Genomic DNA, 20312 nt, shown 5'->3' on the forward strand with positions numbered 1-20312 from the left:
TATAACAATTACAGACTCACGATACTAACATTTGTTTTTATTGAAAACATACAAAGCATCAATTTTAGAATATTAAATGAAATAAATAACACAGATTTATGAATGAAAAGACAATTCAAAATATTATCAAACATTTCCATTTATTAACTCATTTTAAAAATAATTTAAAAACACAGTTTGTAATGAGCCTTGATGAATAATATCAAACATTTCAAACATCCGTAATAATTAACACAAACTTTCACAAAATATTATCAAACATTTCCAACATCTTTAATACTTTTAAAACATTACAAACACAGGTTGTAATGAGCCATGATGAATATTATCAAACATTTCAAACATCCGTAATAATTAAACACAAACTTTCACACAGAAACAAGCTTTTAAACACAATGGTTGAAACATTTCTAACAATCAGAAGAAAAAAAAACAACAAATGAGCAATAATTTATTTCAATTCAATCTAGCAACTTTCAGGCAGGCATTTGGTCCGTAAATGATGAATATTATCAAACATTTAAAAAATATAATAATGGTAAAACATTACAAACACACAGTAACTTTCACACACAAACAAGCTTTTCAAAAACAAGGGTTGAAACATTTCCAACAATCAGAAAGACATCAAATGAGCAACGTTCATGCATTTGGTCCATAAATGCCACTGCATTTCCTCAGTAGGCCGTTGACTGACAATTCTCCGCTCTCGTACGCTTCCCACAGCTTGAAGATTTTTCCCTGGAGAGACGTGTTCTTCCTTCGTTGTCGCGTAAAACGGAAAGTAATGTGTATGAAATAAAATTATATTCTAATATCAGCTGTTTAATATCGTCAGAACCGCACAATTATAATCAAACTAATTCGCGGAAGGGAATATTATATAATATACTTACGTGATGGATTACTGTTGATTCTGCAACCGGGGCGGCCATAGGAGAATAAACGTCCCCATTCAGAAATGTCGCGTCAGCACTATCAGGTTCTACTAACTAAAGGAGAAACATTTATGTGTTCAAACAACATAAACAGAAAGATTGAGTAATCTTTGTGATACAATATCAACAAAAATAAATGAAATTCAGAAAACGGAAAGCATTTGTTATGAGCGAATACTTGTGTTAAATCTGGGTCAACATGTGATACCCTTTCGTCCTCAGGCACACTATGAATAGTGGGAATGCTTCTGCAACATTCTGCACATAGAAAGTGAATTTCTCTTTCGCCTCTTGTTGCTGCTTTGTATTCTGCCAGGGATATACCTATAATTTAATAACAAATTCATAGTATGAACATTCAACGACAATATGGGATGAATATTTTATAACAATTATACACATGTGTAAACGTATCTTTAAATGACACATTTTTATTTATGTGTTATACATGTTATTAGAGTTAAGCAGTCAAAAGTATATTTTAAAATGCCAATATGGGTGTAAGACTCGCGTTTCTGACTTGTATGTTTACATCTCGGGTACACCATATGTATGACACCTACTGTTTGATGTTATCTATTACAGTAATTGATAGAAAACACTTATTGATTAACACGTCTGTAATTCTCAATTAAAGGTAAAGTGTGGCAATCGTTATTGTTGTAGACAACATCGGCTCATGTTTGTATCTCGGGTACGCCCTATTTATGACACATATTGATTGATGTTATAATTTACACTAATTGACAATAATTGGTAATAAACACTACCGGGATTAATAGAAGATCTATCAATATACAAAGATTCGTGCCAAATCTGAAATTTATACTTTATTAGAACATTTTAATACAGAAAAAGATTTAATTCAAGCACGTACACAGTATCTTTAAATAAGAATCCTTAAATGTTAAATGTTCTTTTTATAGGAAAGCTTAAATGTTATTTATAAGTAGTAATAATAATTAACTTAATATATAATTGTTTATTAAAAGTTAGATCTCATATATTAAACTCGCATCGAATGTTAAGAACATTCTCCGTAAGTAAACTAAATTCTATGAATCACATTTCCTTGACATGCTTTTTAATTGAAATATGTATAATGTTTATATGGCTATGTACTGATTGTATTCGACAATCAAATTGTGTGTCTGTCTGTCTTAACGATTTTTTTTATTATTCCGTTATCAGTTTAAAAATGATGGTATTAAGATGTTACTAAACAGTAAATACCCAACGCGCGGTCCAGCGCAGATTAATGCATCTGTCCGCTCGATAAATAATGTTATACACTAGGTATTCTGTGCATTTATAAACGCGTAAAATTCCTAGCAATACAGGTAAAGTCATTATTTTATGTGGATATCACAGTACAGTTAATAAATTTCTATATCTTCTAATCACAGCATACGAAATTTTATAATTCCGAAGTAATCTTATTTACTGAAATATGATCTACGGTAGCGGTAGCTAGAATGGTATTATAATGGGGTACTATTAAGTTCGCAGTAATATGTTCTTTAAATAGAGATAGTTTAATTAGAGGCGATAATAAAGTGTGAAGGTGGATATTAAGAAATAAGATCCATATTCGCATGACACTGGCAGTATACACGCATTTTCAATAAGAAGAGGCCAACATAGAGTACGATATTTACAATAACTCAATCAATTATGAAAAAAATATTAATAAACATTATTGGTGGTAGTATTCGTCTTATTTGATAATATGTTGGTTCTGTTTCAATTTAAAGTTTAGCATATCCCGACAAACGAACCTTACATGTCAAATGAACGGCTTTTTGTCAACAGCGATATCTCAATAACCAATAGCGTCAGAATTACCACAACAAAATGCTATTTTAAAAATATGTCAAGCACATACACTTAACAAACAATACGATATTTCTTTATTTAGTGTCGAGTTTTCACGCCTTTTTTGACAAAGTAATTATTTTCAAAATATGCGACTTATGTATATACATGAAGGATATTAAATAAAAGGTTAATGTAAATTCTTATCATAAATATAAAATGCACATTTTATCATAATATTCAATCATTTCAGCAGATAGTAATGTTCAATTCTAAGGATTTATACAAACGTTTAAAATATATTTGTACTGACAAGTAAAAAAAACTGTAAACACATTCAATATTACACCATGAGCAATAGTTTAAAGCGGTATACATCACCCAAATAACGCAAAGATAACGGTCCAGTGACTTCTGACATTTATCTGAAAGGTTTTATGATCGTTATCAGGTCGTAAAACACATCTGTTATGTGTCACCGGATTAACGGACATTGGTTGATTACCCGATAATATGCAAGTATCCAACAATTTAGATTCATTATTTATGGGGAAACAAAAGCTGCCTGACCTAAAAATTGTAAGACACAACAAATAATTATATTATAAGTTTACTTACCAGAATCACAGCCTATGTGTTGCCATCGCTCGCAGGCATCGCAAAAAACAGCACGTTGCCTCTGCCCAACTGTCTTTCCACAATGTATACAATTTGCCACTTCTGCCATTGCAGAAACACAAACACAAAACTAACTAACACTAGAAAATTATTGTATCCGACATCAAATAAGCACATATATGTTTGAACACATGGCAGATGCACTGAAACCCACACAACTATATAGCAATCGTATTCCAAGTCACAAATAGTATTGTCCGACACAAACAAAACACATACTTTGGGCTCATTCAGATACCCTCTTTATATATAGTCAGCCCTTATAATTACTTTGCAAACAGCATTGTTGTCTGGTTAAGCGTGTTACCTTATTTATTCTTTAATCACGCCAAACTGTCATACCGTTTGTCTTATTAATAAATCTTTGACCAGACAATGAAAGCATGCCGGCTTAATTAATTTTCGTCAATTCACACGTTTTCAAAACATAACTAACACAAAGACATTCCATTATTCTTTAATTAAACCAAACTATCATACAAAATGTCTCTTTAAACAATCTTTGAACAGAAAATGAAAGCATGCCGTCAAAATAAACGTTTAACATTTCACACGTTTTCAAAACAAGACGAACTAAATAGGGCTTATTTTAATAAACACAATCATAAAAAAGCTAATAACAATTTATTACTAAAAGCAATCCGGTATGTAAACAATTATTGAATTACAAAGTTTTACAATATGAAATGAAAAAAAAACATCATACAACTACATTTCCTAAAAACAATTATCACGAATATTAAAACATTAAACTTAACAAATTTTATATGAACAAAATTTCTATAATACTATATATAAGAAACAAAATTGGGGCGAGTTGTCTTTCGATTGGGGCGAGTTGTCCAACATATTTGGGGCGACTTGTCCAGATTTTCGGGGCGACTTGTCCTGGGGCGAGTTGGCTTTGGGGCGAGTTGTCTGGCTCCCTTCCGGATCACTAACGTATATAATGGTGTAAATATTTTAAAAATAAAGCAATTGCTTTCAAAAAACTTGGATTATTGAGGCAAAATATTTCATCTTTCAGGCCATATTAATTTATTAATACTTATCAATACATTTCTGATGCCAATTTGAACTTATTCGCTTGCATAAAGTCGGCTAGTTCTGAATCGAGTGCGGTAATTTCGGATCACTCGGACTATTTGGAAGATGTAGGTCAGGGATCATCTCAAAACTTATTTTGACTGTCAACAATTATTTTGACTGTCAAAACAAATGATGCATGTATTAAATAAAACATCAGATAGGTTCGTTTGTTTCAGTTTAATAACTGTCTGACAATTTAAAAACATTATGGGGTGTATGACTGTACACAGGAGAATAAAGCTGTTGGAAAGTATTTATGTTTTGATTTGAAATGGATTCCTCTGTATTATTGGTTATATAAAACAAGCACAAATACTCAATACAAGCAATTTATTGATAAACTCAAGATACCTTCTTGGGAAATAACATAATATAATAACATTTAACAACAATAGAATCACAATAATGTACAAACTGTATGAAAATATGACATATATGCTTATGACTAGAACATTTTATGTATGACTAGAAAATATGTTTATAACTAAGGTCCTAAAAAATACAGAACTTTATATAAATGTATTTATAACAAGAGATGTGTTTGTCAGGAACACAATGCCCCCTATTGCGCCGCTTTGTTTTTTGTTCATTTGGCAGGTACAGATAATTATCGCCCTTTAAAGCTTATTACTTCCTTGGATTAGCTTCTTTGACCTTGAACGATGACCTTGACCTTTCACCACTCAAAATGTGCAGCTCCATGAGATACACATACATGCCAAATATCAAGTTTCTGTCTTAAATATTGCAAAAGTTATCAAAAAACTTTAACTAAGGTTAAAGTTTTGGGACAGAATGACAGACTGGCCAAACACAATATGCCCCGATCATTCGATCCGGGGGCATAAAAATGACAACTGAACATAAACAAGTACCTCTGGAATGCATTTGCTAATAATAGGATCACAATAATGTAAAAATATATAAAAGCATCCATAAAAAGTATAACATAAACCAGTGCCTCTAGAATAAATTTGCTAAAGAAATGGAAAACAATACTAGATATCAAGTTACTTTTTTGGTAAATAACATAGTATGATAACATGTAACAATAATATGATCACAATAATGTAAAATAATGTAATAAAAGTATAAAAAGCAACAACAACATAAACCAGTACCTCTGGGATAATAATGGTAAAGAAATGGAAGACAATACTAGATATCAAGTTAAATGTTTGGTAAATAACATATTATGGCAACATTTAACAATAATAGGATCACAATAATGTAAAAATATATAAAAGTATCCGCTTCAGCCTCTTTGCCAATGACTGTGCAGAGCACCCGTGCTTTTTAGGACCCATCCGTCCAACTTGACAATTATCTGAAATGCAAAATCACAGCATAAATGCACATTAAAAATTGGATAAATATTTAAAATATTACCAATCTCCTTCCAGCACTAGTAACATATTACCATCATTTATTAATCCATAAATTTTTTCTAGAGTACAGATTTTAGCACTCCGCTGGTTTTTTATTACTCCGCTATTATACATTTAAATGTTATAACTTATTTTAAAAATACTAAACACATAAACATACAAACAAACCAAGATGCATTCAACAAATGCTTACTGCATGTGTTAGCCTTGACCTTGTGACTTAGACCTAATGCCTCATAACTGGTTTGCATAATAGATCTCAATCAGATGCAAGAACATGTAAAGTTTGGAGAACCAGGTCCATAAAGTTTCATTTTATGAGCAAGGTTAAAGTTTTAGGGCAGAAAGACAGACAAAATAAACAAAATTCAATCGTATTCTCTGTATTTCTCGACATTGAAGTCACAAAATAGTATTATAATTAAATAATTCAAATGAAACATTGTATCAACTTTATGAGAAACTAGGCACTCTTCATTTCATATATATATATATATATATATATATATATATATATATATATATATATATATATATATATATATATATATATATATATATATATATATATTATAAACTTTTGTGGTAGCTAGAGCTTTAAAATATTACTAACACAGTATTTAAACAATAATAAACTGTTTTGAGATTTTCCCCAATCAGCTGATCCGCAACTGACATGTACACGAGGTGCAATGTCCATGCTTTTATTTCCATAAATCATAAACATATACTTAAATCACTCGCAGGAATTTAAAAATGATAATAAATAAACAAATTCATACCAAATGTACAAGCATTTACCAAGGAAATGTGCTTCTAAATCGTCTTTTAATTGTTGACGCGTGTTATTGATAGACAGTGCGACGGTAAAATGACACGACTGTGATAGTTACCAAAGTGTGATTTTCAATGAAAACACCGTTGAAATAAGAAGCAAAACTGTGTTATTGCTTGAAATTGATCACATTTTCCAAAAATCACAGTTATATTGATATGGCAATATCTTTTAGACTAATATTTTAATTAAATCATAGAGTTGATTCGGAATTACCCGAGATCCGGAACTACCCGATCGACTGTACTACGGATTATTTGGCTAAACTACGCACTACGGATTTGTACTGAAAAACTACGGATCCATCGATCAAAATGGTCAAATTTCAGTTCTTAATCGTACTTTTGCTTATTTTCGGTCTTTGCGGGTAATTTATAAATCATAATCATTTAGGCGTTTGTGTAGTAAGAAACGTTAAAATTCAAGCCTCCCGGGGAACGAGTGCTGATCGAGCTTGTCGAGTCGTCACCGAATGGCAACTGACTTACGTATTGGTTCGCATCTTTAGCCAAATATAGACGATTTTACGTTTGCTATTCAGTATACACATCTCTCTCTATTGCGGAGAATACCGACGATAGTCGATGTATCGGGATTGAGCACGCCTGTTTTTACACACTTCCAAGATGGCAGCAAGCAGACGAGAAATTGCGATTAATGGCGAAAATAATAAATACCATTCAAATTAACAACGGATATCATATGGTCACAGTGCTTTCCACAGATTTTTGTCAGGCGCCCCGGGGCTGATAGGGGTGGTTCGGGAGGGGTGTCCCCTCCCGACGTTGACTTTTTAAAAAATTTAACGTGTCAATTAACGCTCTGTGGTGCGTTTTAACTCAAAGAAAAACAGTGTCGAAAGACGTCCAGAGCTCCAGATAAGGTTTTGTGAAATTCTTAAATTACTACCAGATTTTCAAAAAGAATTCTTAACTCTGAAATTTTATTCTTAATGTTACAACTAAGTTTTGGAAAATAATTCTTTTTTCTAAATGACCTAAAAATAAATAATAATGGTTATTTTCATGCAAAAAAAATCAAAATAAACATACTAGCAACTTTATTTATACGAGTTCAACAGTGTCTTGTCAGTATTATACAATTTTATTTTTCAAATACCTTCATATGCCCAAACTGTGCTTAGATTGCATGCCTTAGATGAATTTTTACATATTTCACAATTAAAACGGGTCTCCCCTTCAATTGTTTCAACGATTAGCCACGGGACTTATCCCTTCCACTCGTTCAATGTTTTTTTGTGTTTAAGTTTTGACCCGTCGTGTCGCCTTTTTGTTTATCTTTTCCGACTGTGTCGGCAACTGAACATACAACATCGTAAACGATCTTTTCTATAATGTCTTTCTAAGCATTTAACTTCGGCTCACTTTGCGTACAATATGTTAAAAGCGTGTTTTTTGACGCTTTGCAGTTTTTATAGGACGGTCTCTGGGCGCCACCATTGTTTTTTGACAGATAGACTGTATACGCCGCTTTTATTGGAAAAAATGCGCTTTGTTAAACAAACCCGATAACCATTCTATATAAGCACCGCAAAGATCTTTAATACGCGAAAAGAACTCAATAAAAATCGATACGAACCGATGTAAAAATAATATTCGTAACTTTATTTTGTAATTCTTAATGGTACGACAAGATTTTAAAATAAATGCGTAACGGACTTGAAAATAATTCGTAATTACGTAAATACGACCCTTATCTGGAGCTCTGACGTCATTTGGTGCGCTATGACTCTTAAAAAAATCCCCCTGTCATTTAAAAATATATATACTTTTTTTATATTGTTTAATTGTTTTAAAACTTTCCCATACTGACAGTAAAATCCTGACTCGAACGATTCTCCAATACATCCGTTTCAACCCGACTCTATTACTGCATACATACTACTATTCAAGTTTTTATTTATTATCCGATAATCCTGTTTATTCCGTTTTTATAAATCACTTTCGAGTAAATATTTATGATAACAGCTCTCAATTATTTCTTTTGAACAAACCTTGCCATTTTTCAATAGTATCAAATAAATTTTAAGACTATAGATTTGATGAAATATTGCCTCTGAACATGCGTCAATCCTCTGATTGACAACACTGTTAAAACAATACACGTGACGTTGTACATGCTGCATAATTTTCGCGCTCTTTTTAATTGAGAAAAAGATTCGACACAAAATAAATTTGCACTACTAAATTAAAGCAATAATATTTTAACGTTGCGGTAACATTTACATTCGGAAGTGTGTTTCAGATCAAAAACGCGTTAACGTCGACATACGGGAAAGGGTATTCCCATTTGAGATTTTAATAAATATTAACAGTTGCGTTTTGAATTTAACGATAATTTGTTTAAACACTTAAGTCGATAAATGTTTTGACGGAATTATGCATGAAATTCACGAGGATAACGGCCGGTTGCCATCATCTGTCTTCTCAGTATCGATTATCGGACGAAAAATTTACCAGTGTGCGTAATTAATTCAACGAAAATTTGATTTTTTTTTTAATTTGTTAACGCATTACGTGTCGAATAAATGCCAGCAAAACGTTATAAATGGACATGATGAAAAATACATGTACTGGAATTTAATTGTTATCGCATAATTGTAACTGGGAGTTATTTGCACAACATACTCGCTATAAGTAATTATTTCTTTACCTCTTTCAGTTAATTTCTTGTATTAATTACAAGAGTCATAGGTAACACTTGTTTACAGTAAAAAGGTGTGATGATGATGCCTGAAACCGTCTTAAATGTACTTTTTATGCCCCTCTTGGAAGAAGAGGGGGTATATTGCTTTGCTCATGTCGGTCAGTCGGTCCATCCACTAGGTGGTTTCCGGATGATAACTCAAGAACGCTTGGGGCTAGGATCATGAAACTTCATAGGTACATTGATCATGACTCGCAGACAGGGGTTTTTATCTGATTTTGGGGAATGGGCCTGGCCTTTTTTGAGAGGAAAAAAAATCGTGCAAATGCCTGATTTGGGGGGAAAAAATCACGCGAAACGCCGGATTTTGGGGAAAATAAGGAAAGTCTTAAATAATCAATTAAACATATTTTGCTGTGTTTTAAACAAATTCAAGGCAACAGATAATTTAATTATGTAATATGTTATATTTTCTACACTGGATACGGTTAACGTATGTATTTAAAGTTAAAAAAAAAATTTTTTTTTTTTTTTTTTAGGGGGAAAAAATGAAGTCTGGGGGAAAATTTACCTGCTGAAGGGAAAAAAAAATTCGAGTGGAAAGGGCCGTTTTTCGGCGGGTCCCAAAGAAGGAAAAAAAGCCCTGGCAGATGACTCCTATTGATTTTGAGGTCACTAGGTCAACGGTCAAGGTCACAGGTGAAGGTCACAGTTACTGGAAATAGGCATTATAAGGATTTAGCATGGTTCAAACAAGGGAAACAACTACGGTTTATGCATGTTCTTTTTATTACAGATTTGCCTCCCTTTAATTCATTCAAAATCTAATTTTACAGCACTGTAAATGAGCAGAGCTCCAGATAAAATTTTGGTCAAATTCTTATTTACTCCCTATTTTAAAACTTATTTCTTATTTTACCCCCTATTTATAAAATTAATTCTTAACAATATATTACAAAATAATTGTTTATTCATTGTTTTTGACTAGGGATGGCAAAATTATTCGAATAATCGAATATTCGATTGAATGGTCAGCATTCGAATAATAAAAATGATATTCGCATATTCACATTTTTTTTCCAAACGTTATTTCACCAATATTTAATGAAGTGCGAACCGCTTACTAAAAAGCAACCGAAATCACTTGGGAGTAACATGTTTGACGTGACGTTCTTCGTGTCAAACTGATAACGCGGCCCGTATCAGTGTTGATTGCGCAATGCAATATACACGCTCTAAGAAAGGCCCCGACTGTTGTTTGCCAATGGGGTGCCAATTCACGGTTTCAATTGACTGGCAAATAATAATTAAGTTTTGTGATCACAGTATGTACAGCCATTAAAATGTGTGAATTACTCAAATCGTGCAATGCAATATACTAACTATAAGAAAGGGCCCGAACTGTTGTTAGTCAATAAGGTACCAATTAAGGGCTTCAATTTACTTGCGAATAATAATTTAGTTTGTGTGATCACAGTTTGAACAGACATTTAAATATGTGAATTACTCAAAAGTAACAGATGATATAAATTAAACAATCATCAAGGAATCATAATTCAAATCTGAAAATGCCACCAGCCCCTTCTGCAGTATGGAATACTTTACACGGTCTGTGGATAAGAAGACCGCAACGTGTAATGTGTGTAAACTTAGTTTTACATATGCGCGGTCTGCTACAAATCTGTGGAATCATAAAAAAATAAAATTCTATGACACGATGTTTTTCATTCTATTTGTGCCCGATCACAGTATCGGTCATAGTATTATTCGACAGTAAGGGTATCACGTTTAAACGTTTAAACGATGGCGTTTCGTGTTTTGCTCAAAAACGTTTACAAAAACAATAAACGTTTAAACGACAGTCAATGTCAACAGAATCCATTTAATTCATTACATTACGATGTTGCAAAACTCATTAAAAGCTGCTGAAAAAGACTCGTATTTGTATCACGTGCGCCAGATGGCCCTTATTCACAGTACCGTAGACATAACAATATACCTGTACGACTTAGACGTCTTGAATATTTAACCCGCATCGGCACGAAGTGCTCGGGAAAAGTTTCCCGCTATTTCTTGCATGATCATGCCCCTAATAGTCTTGAACATTCAACGCGCGTCGGCATGAAGTGCATGAGGAAAATTTCCCGCAGTTTATTCATCGGCATTCATTTTTAATTTAATGAACAGATACTCGTTTTGATGTACATCTTGTTAAGTAAAACAATAAAAACAATTAACACCGGTGTACTCTTATTGAAGAAATGTGGGTTAAATATTAATTCATCTTTGTTACAAAATATAACGGCATGTAAGTAAAAAACGCGTAACCCAATGGTTAGAAAACGACGAGAACAGTTGGTTTTAATATGACGTCATTGTGCAAATGGGTTATGAACTAAATATAACTTCTGGAAATAATCACTACTTTCAGTTTGGAAATGTGATGGCACTGATGCTTTTAAAACGGACGTATGGATACCGTTTGAACGGTATCGTTTCGTTTATTTCATTTCGTTTAAACGTTTAGAAAAATCTGTAAACGTGATACCCTTAGTCGACAGCGATACAATTATTCGATAGCAACGTTAATAAACAGCCTCGTATTTAGCAAACGGATATAACTTACAAACCAATGGAAATTAATACATAACAAGGTAAAATCAATCCAGCCGTTTTATGCGAATATTTGAATATTCGATTGAATGAATTTGCGAACATTCGAATACCGATATTGGTATTCGATGCCATCCCTATTTTTGACACATCAACAAATTGAGTCATTTAAGCAAGAGCTTATAAATTCATCAATTATTGACGAAACCATGCTTTGGGTATTTAAACATAATTGAAAGAATGCATGCAGCGTGGGCTTTTGACACTGAAATGGCTTTTTTGCCTTCCACGCTTCGGTCGGCCATTTTGATTTTTTATGTAAAACAGTCACTGACACTTCGGCTTAGGTCATAATGGCCTTTTGGTCGCCGTTAAAATCATATCAAAAACTATATTTAACATTTAATTTTAATGACATTTTGAATAGGTATACAGTATATTACTTGTGTATAAAAATTACGATAAGGGTAATTAAAACAGGTACAATAAACAGTAATGACTCGCCTGCAATACTAGGAGAACAGAATCGAGACCGTTTGGCCTTTCGACCATTCTTAGGTGTGGCTCTTCCTCACAGCAAACGCTTGAGTGACGTTGACTTAAAGTTGTAGTTTTAATTGCGCGCCTTCTAGACGAGTCAGAACCGGGATGAAATGTTTACCGTATATAATTTGCTACTGGAAGTTTTACGCACATTCGAAAATTTTGAATTCGTGTTTTATTTTTTCAATGCGTAACTTAACGCAAAGATTTAAAATCTAAATCATTATTTAAAAAATTTAATTCGTTTTTACTCCTTTACGCATGTTATCTGGAGCACTGAATGAGCTTAAGTATTGGTATTGTAATGCTGCTACTGCTGCTGCTACTGCTGCTGCTACTACTACTACTACTACTACTACTACTACTACTACTACTACTACTACTACTATACTACTACTACTACTACTACTACTACTACACTACACCACCACCACCACCACCACCACCACCACTTATTCTACCATGTCTACTATTACTACTTCTACTACTACTACTACTTCTACTACTACTACTACTACTACTACTATTACTACTACTACTACTACTACTACTACTACACCACCACCACTACCACCACCACCACCACCACCACCACCGTTCACAGTGACAAAAAACGTATTCACACAATGGCTGCTACTACAACTTATAGCCCATATAGGGGGGCATGCATGTTTTATTAACTTTTGAGCTTAGTGTCTCATTTGTACATGCATTACTGTATTAACTCCAAACCAACTAGTTTATTACGTAAATGGTAAAAATTCTTCCTAATCAAGCTGCAATAAACTTTTACATCGTGCCCCACGTCAATCAAAAATAATGGTCGATAGTTAACCCTGCCCTCATAAGCATTCGCGCAACCGATTAGACGATGAACATAACAGTTTGACGACTGGAAAGTTACCTGATACATCCTTGTCAGCATTTAAATGACTGTGTAATTTGGCTAGAATAATCTATACGCGCGGCATGCTATTCACTTATCAGTGGATTATCCATTACCCCATGTGGTGTTTATGGCGATAACTTGTGAAAGTAGGTACCGTGTGCTCTTTTAAAACAGGGAATATTGATACGCTGATAGAGAAACCTTTGTTTTTTACAATCTCCACTTTCTTGCACTGAAAAACACACAGGTCGGAAAATTTCAAGCGCCCCGGGGACTCGGATTTCGAAATTCAAGCGCCCCGGCAAGGGGCGCTTAAATGGCATGGGGAAAACCCTGGGTCATTAGGGAATAATGTAATGCATGTGTTAATTTACGCATAATAATCTGTTTGAGAAATAATTTTATTTTATTTTTAAAATCAACAACAAATATTTATCAGAAATCTGCACAGTGAATGTTCGTCACAAAAACGAGTGTTGGAAAATTGGTGTTCAGTCTACTCACAATGAGTATCGTTCGAAAATGGAAAGAGACAAACATGATTTGATTTATATGTTAGTGGATCTGTGTATACTCAGATTCATATGCATATTCTGCTTTATTATGTTTGTTACGCTGTACAGTTTAATCAAATAGCATTGAAATGAGGTTGTCAAGTGCAAGATATTGCAAGGTAAACAAATAAAATATCAGGGATTTCAATAGATTTTAGAAACCAGGAGTCAATGACCCCTGGATTGAAATTTTGAGGAGTCAAATTGAAAAATGCTGGGGTCAATTTTGAAGCGCGTTAATTGTGTTTTTGTCTGTATTATTCATTTTTTTTAGATAAAAACATGCTCTAAGAGTAACACAATATCTTATAAAGTTATAATTACTGCGTTAATAATTAAATAACAATAATGATACTTAACACAACATGTTTTAATGAATTGGTACACAAAGATAATGACAAAATATAAATTATTTGTGCGAACAATATCGACTAAGTTTTTCAAAAACAAAACATGTTCCTTTCACAACATTTATTATTTCTATCACTATACTATGTTTATTTGTAAAAACAATAAATGCTCATTAAAATCTACTTCATCATAACACATTTAAGTCTTTTAACACATTTAAGTAATTTAAGATATATGGCAGCACCTTTTCATCACATATTTATCGTCATTATATTATCATCATCCCTATGATAGCTTTTGTAACAAAACACAATCTAACTGCATGGAACATCTAGTATATCTATTACTGTTTATCCGAATACTATACATGCCCGAAATATGTACACTTAAGAATGCCTTACCTCTGGTAGTTTAACTTTAATAATCCAAATTTCCTTGTTGTTATCTGGTTTAACAAACCTAATCAAAGGTTTGTTAAATCCAGTTAATGCTTTCTCCATTATTGAATAACCATTACCTGTAATTTGAATCTGTATTTGTTGAATCGCCAGCTTTGAATTGAACGCGGGTTGAATGTTAATTTACAATACGTCCGGCATTTACAATGTCGAAGGTAATGACGTAGCAATTTAATTCTACTCGGATAATTTATATCTTATCGAGGAAATGTGTTTTCTCAATGTTTATGTGTAGTATTATGATTTGTTAGTATAAAAAATGAACTGTGATTCCAGTTTATATAAGATGGTTGTTACTCGTAGTTATCGGTGGATTAACAAACTGACAAAACTCGCTGGACTTAATGATGGATCTACGTAATTAATGGACCTTTGATCAATTTTTTTTCTTTAATTATTTTTGCCCACTTTCTTTAACCATGTCGTCTGCAAAGTCTGCAAAAACCCTGCAATTATCGGATTGTCAATCAATTATCACGTAATCACTGCTGCTAATTACCCAGTTAGTGCGCACGCACTATTAAGACGGTGAAATGTGTATTGGAAGAGATGAGATAAGATAAACAACGCGGTTACGCCCGCGGTATTCCTTCGATTATAGATCGAGTTTCAAATACTGAAACATTAATGTCAATTAGGAGCACAACGGGATTTATTACCATGGAACTCGAGATGTTAACTGACTGACGCACGGGTCAAATTTTCTATGCATCAAAATGACGCACGGCAGAAATAAGGGTTGCGTCAAAAGCGAGTCGTTTTTAATTTGCTCGCGTCAAAACGCAGGATTCTGCGTCTATTGAAATCCCTGAAAATATATTATTTTAAATCCATTTAATACATCATTTACACAACAAGAACACTAAAGGGTGTTTGTCAATTTGTTTATGTTTTCCCCTTATGATATTTAATTTAAAAAATACTGAATTAAATTAATAGCTACTCTTAAAGAGCTTAATATGATCAAATGGTGTATTTAAGAATCTATAGATTATTGCAAGTATAATATGCATGTGGATGGATATTAACTTAATATTGTTTTCATTGTAAGAAGAGGTTAAAGCAGCACTTTATAATATAAAAATGCTGTCAAACATGCACTTAAAAACAATTTTAATTCTGTTACAAATAATCATATTTATAATGCTTAATGTTTCCCAATTTCATGGTTTATCGCGCTATTTTTTCCAATTTCATGGTTTATCACGCTTATTTTCCCAATCAAAAAGGCACAGGCTGTAACAAATAAAAGCAAAAAAAAATCACTTAACAGATTAAATTATTAGCAAGTAAATTCATCTAATGCTTTATTTACCATTAAACTGATATGTGACCCAGTCATGGTGTTTTATTGCTCAAAATGATTGAAAAGGTTAAAACTACTGACAACAGCCCAAAACTACTGAGAGATGCCCTCCATACTACTTAGAAGCAATCGGTAGGGTAAACAGGTCTGATCCAGGACTCTAGTATTTTCTTCACGATGGTATTGAAGACCCTGACATGTTTAATGACATCAGGCTTTTTCCACCCTATGCCACGGGTCCCAAATTCGGCCCCATTCCCAATGCAAATCTGGTTGTTTTTTTCCCAATTGAAAAAAAAAATCCCAATTCCAAAAAAAATAATTTTTTTTTTACCTTAAAATATATGTTAACCTGATCCAGTGTAGAAAATAGAAAGTGTTGCATAATTAAATTATCTGTTGCCTTGAATTTGTTTATTATTGAATTTATCATTTTCCTCAAAATCCGGCGCTTCGCACGATTTTTTTCACCTCAAAAAAGGCCAGGCCTTTTCCCCAAATTTAGATTTAAAAACCTGCACTTATCTCACATGTTCATAATACTTTAAAAATTTTAATAATAAGTTATCAAAATAGTCGTTATTTACCAGGTAACGGCTTCTTTGAAATATAAGAAACACTATTTACACGCGAAAATTTTTCCCAATTGAGCCAATTTTGCGAATATTTTTTTTTCCAAAATGGGGGTTTTCATGACGCGAAATTCCCAAAATTCCAATGTGGCATATTCCCAAAATGGAGCGGAAAAAGCCTGGACATATTGATAGTGTTTTAGTGACTTGGGCATGCGCCCAACACCTGTGTTGTGGTATGCTGCATCATCTGCTAAGGTTGCCAGCATGTATATGTAGCTCCAATTGTCTGTTCATATGCACAGTCCTTCGCTTGACATACCTAATTGCTTCTGTGTACTCCTCTTGGTATTTTGCTTTTTCTGCTGTTGTTTACACTGGCTTTCTTTTTTCTTCTTCTTTCAAACTTTCTGTAGCATTTCAGTCTTTTCAGATGATGTCCACACCATGTGGTTGTACAACTTAAAGCACCGTTCTACTTGGAATCATGAGCTTTCTGCTACTTTCACCTTCTGCCAATTCTGCTTTTTCGTCTGTTCTTCAATAAGCCTCTTTAAGACCTAAAAGTATTTGGAGAGAGCATGTGAGAGATACATGTACCAAAACCCTGCGAAAAATACACAAATTACATAATATTGCAATACTGGTGTAGCCTTATATATTGTACTAGTACTCCGCAGGCCTTTTCAGCTCCATTTTGGGAAAACGCCACACTGGAATTTTGGAAATTTCGCGTTGTGAAAAAACCCATTTTGGGGAAAAATTAATCGCAAAACTGGCTCAATTGGGAAAAGTTATCCTATGTTGATAGTGTTTCTTATATTTCAAAGAAGCTGTTAACTGGTACATAATAATGTTAAGTTTATTAGAGAATTTGATTTGTCCTACAGGTAACAGGTGATGCTGTCATGGCACAATGGAAGACATGCTTATAGCGGTTTTGGTTAAAAGTATCATAGTTCAAGTATCAACTGATTCCAGATACGTTCTTATGATTTTTTATTGATTTTTTATATTATTGTGTAATCAACACAATTATCTAGTGAGAAGTTTTTATATTAAAATTTCTAATTTGCTATTCTTTTTTATGTGTTTTATTGAAATCACATTTGAACAGAAATGTTAATTTTGAGGCATAAGAGTGAATATATGATAAAACTAGGTTTGATGATGAATCGAATCGAAAAAATCGGTATCCGAGTGTCTGAAATCGAAATCGAATCGAACTGTTGGTGAATCGTTGCAGCTCTATTGTTCTATTGTCTACACTGGATCAGGTTAACTTATATAATTAAAGGTTTAAAAAAATATATTTATATTTTTTTGGAATTGGGAATATTTTTTTTCAATTGGGAAAAAAACAACCAGATTTGCATTGGGAATGGGGCCGAAATTCGGACCTGTGGCATAGGGCGGAAAAGGCCTGGACTCCAAATGCTTTTGAAAGATTTATCTTTTGCAAACATTTATTAACTCTTTAAGTTTGAAAAGAGTTTTGTTTGAAAAGATATCTGATTTCAAGTACATGTATTCATTAATTAAAGAAGTATTAAAGAAGTAAAACTGATATACATAATATACAATCAATGATGTATTGTCTTGGTTTTTTCTTTGAAGAGAACTTGGGCTGCTTAGAAAGAGAACATTATCAACCTCTGCCACTGATCACAGAAGTCATCTTACAACAGGTCCTCACTCACTTTAGTTATTTACCTGGTTTGGTATTTAAATACCATCATAAAAATTTAATAAACGTAATTGAACATATTACTAGTGTTTTGTGTCTAACTTGAGTGAAGTCATCTTTTATTTACAAACTTATCATAATGTATTTAACTATCTTAATTCTATAACGATTTGTCATCTGTAATATCCATTTTCATCAATTCACGGCAGTTTTTTCTTTCCTTCTTTCCCAGCAAAAGCCGTTACAGTGACAACTACTGCATCATGTATATGCATGTTGTATAGTTTTTTAACATTCTACAAGTTTTGATAACCTGAGTGCATGCATATCCATTTCAGTGCAAACATTTACATTTCTGATTGTGATTGATTTTGAGTCAACTTGTTGGCAAGAAGGGAAATTCAGAACTCAAGAAATAAGTAAGTACTTTCAGTAAGTACATATATATAGTAAGTATATAGTAAGTATATTCATTGGTGTTTTATTATATTTTTTTCTTCATATGATCCAGTGTTTTTAAAAGTATATTCGTTGGTGTTTTATTATATTTCTCAACCATATATATATATTTATTTACCGGTAATTTAAGATATAAGTTCTATGTATCAAAATTTCTCAGTATAGTCATAGTGTTAAGGTTAATGGACAGGGGCGTATACAGGAGCTGACTGTGTTAAAGTGAGGTTAGGCCACAACAAATTGATTAAATGTTCGATGGATTCGCCGCACCTAAAAATCTTAAAAGTAAATAAAAATATTTTTATTTTTATTTTGCGCCCGCAGCAAACAAAATTGCTGCGCACCTATTTATTAAATAATATAGTTTTATTTAGCCTACGTATTTTACGACATAGAGTGTTATAACGCTTTGTGTTATTAGATTGGTTTATGGTAAAAACAAATGGCAGCGTTCGTATGTCTTGTCATGTCTGCAAAAGACGTAAATGGAAATGTTAATTTTCATCGGGGCAATTAGTCATTGCATCACAGATGATTTGAGTTATTTCATAATTTTAACCGCATCTACATCAGAATGTGAAATGTCGCCGGTATGTGTTCGATTGGTAAAAATTTGCAATAAACTCGTTGGTATTGATTAAGTTAAAATAGTAAAAAATAACATGCAAAGGAGTGTCGACGTTGAACTGGACAAAAAATGTCGAGTATAATATAAATTGTACGAGCCACCTATCTACTAGTTCAAACTGTTGATGGCTAAGTGCAAGGTGTACATTATATATAATGCCCCTAAAACATGAATTTAACATCAGTAAGAAAGTGAAGAAACTTTCTTTACCTAAACAACTTTACTGGCATTTGATTGACTTTTTTATATTAAAATACAAAACGTTAACTGCCAATTCTTATTTTTCTTTCATAAGGAAGTTATGGGGTATTTTTTACTTTACAAACCTTAAGCTTCTCATTTCTAATTTTAACAGTGCTAAAATAACAAACGTAATGCATCGAGTATTGTATAATACCATAACCTATGATATATATAACTAATACAAATTCGAGATATTTCGTATCAGTGTTTTTTGCCCCAAATTACAGACTCTTATAGGCTGTGTTCAAATTGAAAATTGTAAAAAAGCTGTTTCCGAAAAAGTACCTTTTTTCCTTTAAAAGTCTCGCCAAAATTTCCAAAAAATAAGTCAATTGTTTTTAATAAACTCAATTGGTTTATTGAGTTTATCATACAGCAGTTTAATGCCCTGGCACTTTATAATATAGATTTTAGAAAGCAGTTAAACATGCACTTATTAACAATTAGTATACTGTTTATATCTATAATCATAATAATAATGATTAAATATTCCCAATTTCATGGTTTATCGCAAGTTATCCCCAATCAAAAAGGCACAGGCTTTAAAACATGACGCGAAGAAAAATCTCTGCTTATGCTTGATATTTATTGTGTAATGT

The 20312-nt window shown here is 32.7% G+C and overlaps 1 protein-coding gene and 2 long non-coding RNA genes across 52 annotated transcripts in view; 1 reads left to right on the top strand and 2 right to left on the bottom strand.

Annotated features, from left to right (window-relative positions):
• LOC127865920 (ERI1 exoribonuclease 2-like) overlaps positions 1-20312 on the top strand; it is a 39159-nt gene that overhangs the window by 749 nt on the left and 18098 nt on the right. For all 50 annotated transcript variants that reach the window (XM_052406012.1, XM_052406015.1, XM_052406022.1 and 47 more), the window contains exons 2-3: positions 18314-18384; positions 18722-18802. In XM_052406012.1, coding sequence (XP_052261972.1) covers positions 18314-18384; positions 18722-18802 — 152 coding nt within the window. The remainder of the gene's footprint in view (positions 1-18313; positions 18385-18721; positions 18803-20312) is intronic.
• LOC127865954 (uncharacterized) lies at positions 97-3905 on the bottom strand. Its single transcript, XR_008042828.1, has 3 exons — positions 3372-3905; positions 1117-1262; positions 97-992 (listed from the first exon to the last, which is right to left on the bottom strand). It is a non-coding gene; the product is annotated as an uncharacterized LOC127865954 (long non-coding RNA).
• Positions 4836-6988, bottom strand: LOC127865953 (uncharacterized). The gene is made up of 2 exons (XR_008042827.1): positions 6691-6988; positions 4836-5847 (listed from the first exon to the last, which is right to left on the bottom strand). It is a non-coding gene; the product is annotated as an uncharacterized LOC127865953 (long non-coding RNA).

The sequence above is a fragment of the Dreissena polymorpha genome, chromosome 2 (assembly GCF_020536995.1).
Source record: "Dreissena polymorpha isolate Duluth1 chromosome 2, UMN_Dpol_1.0, whole genome shotgun sequence".
In the NCBI taxonomy this organism is placed as follows: Eukaryota; Metazoa; Mollusca; class Bivalvia; order Myida; family Dreissenidae; genus Dreissena; species Dreissena polymorpha.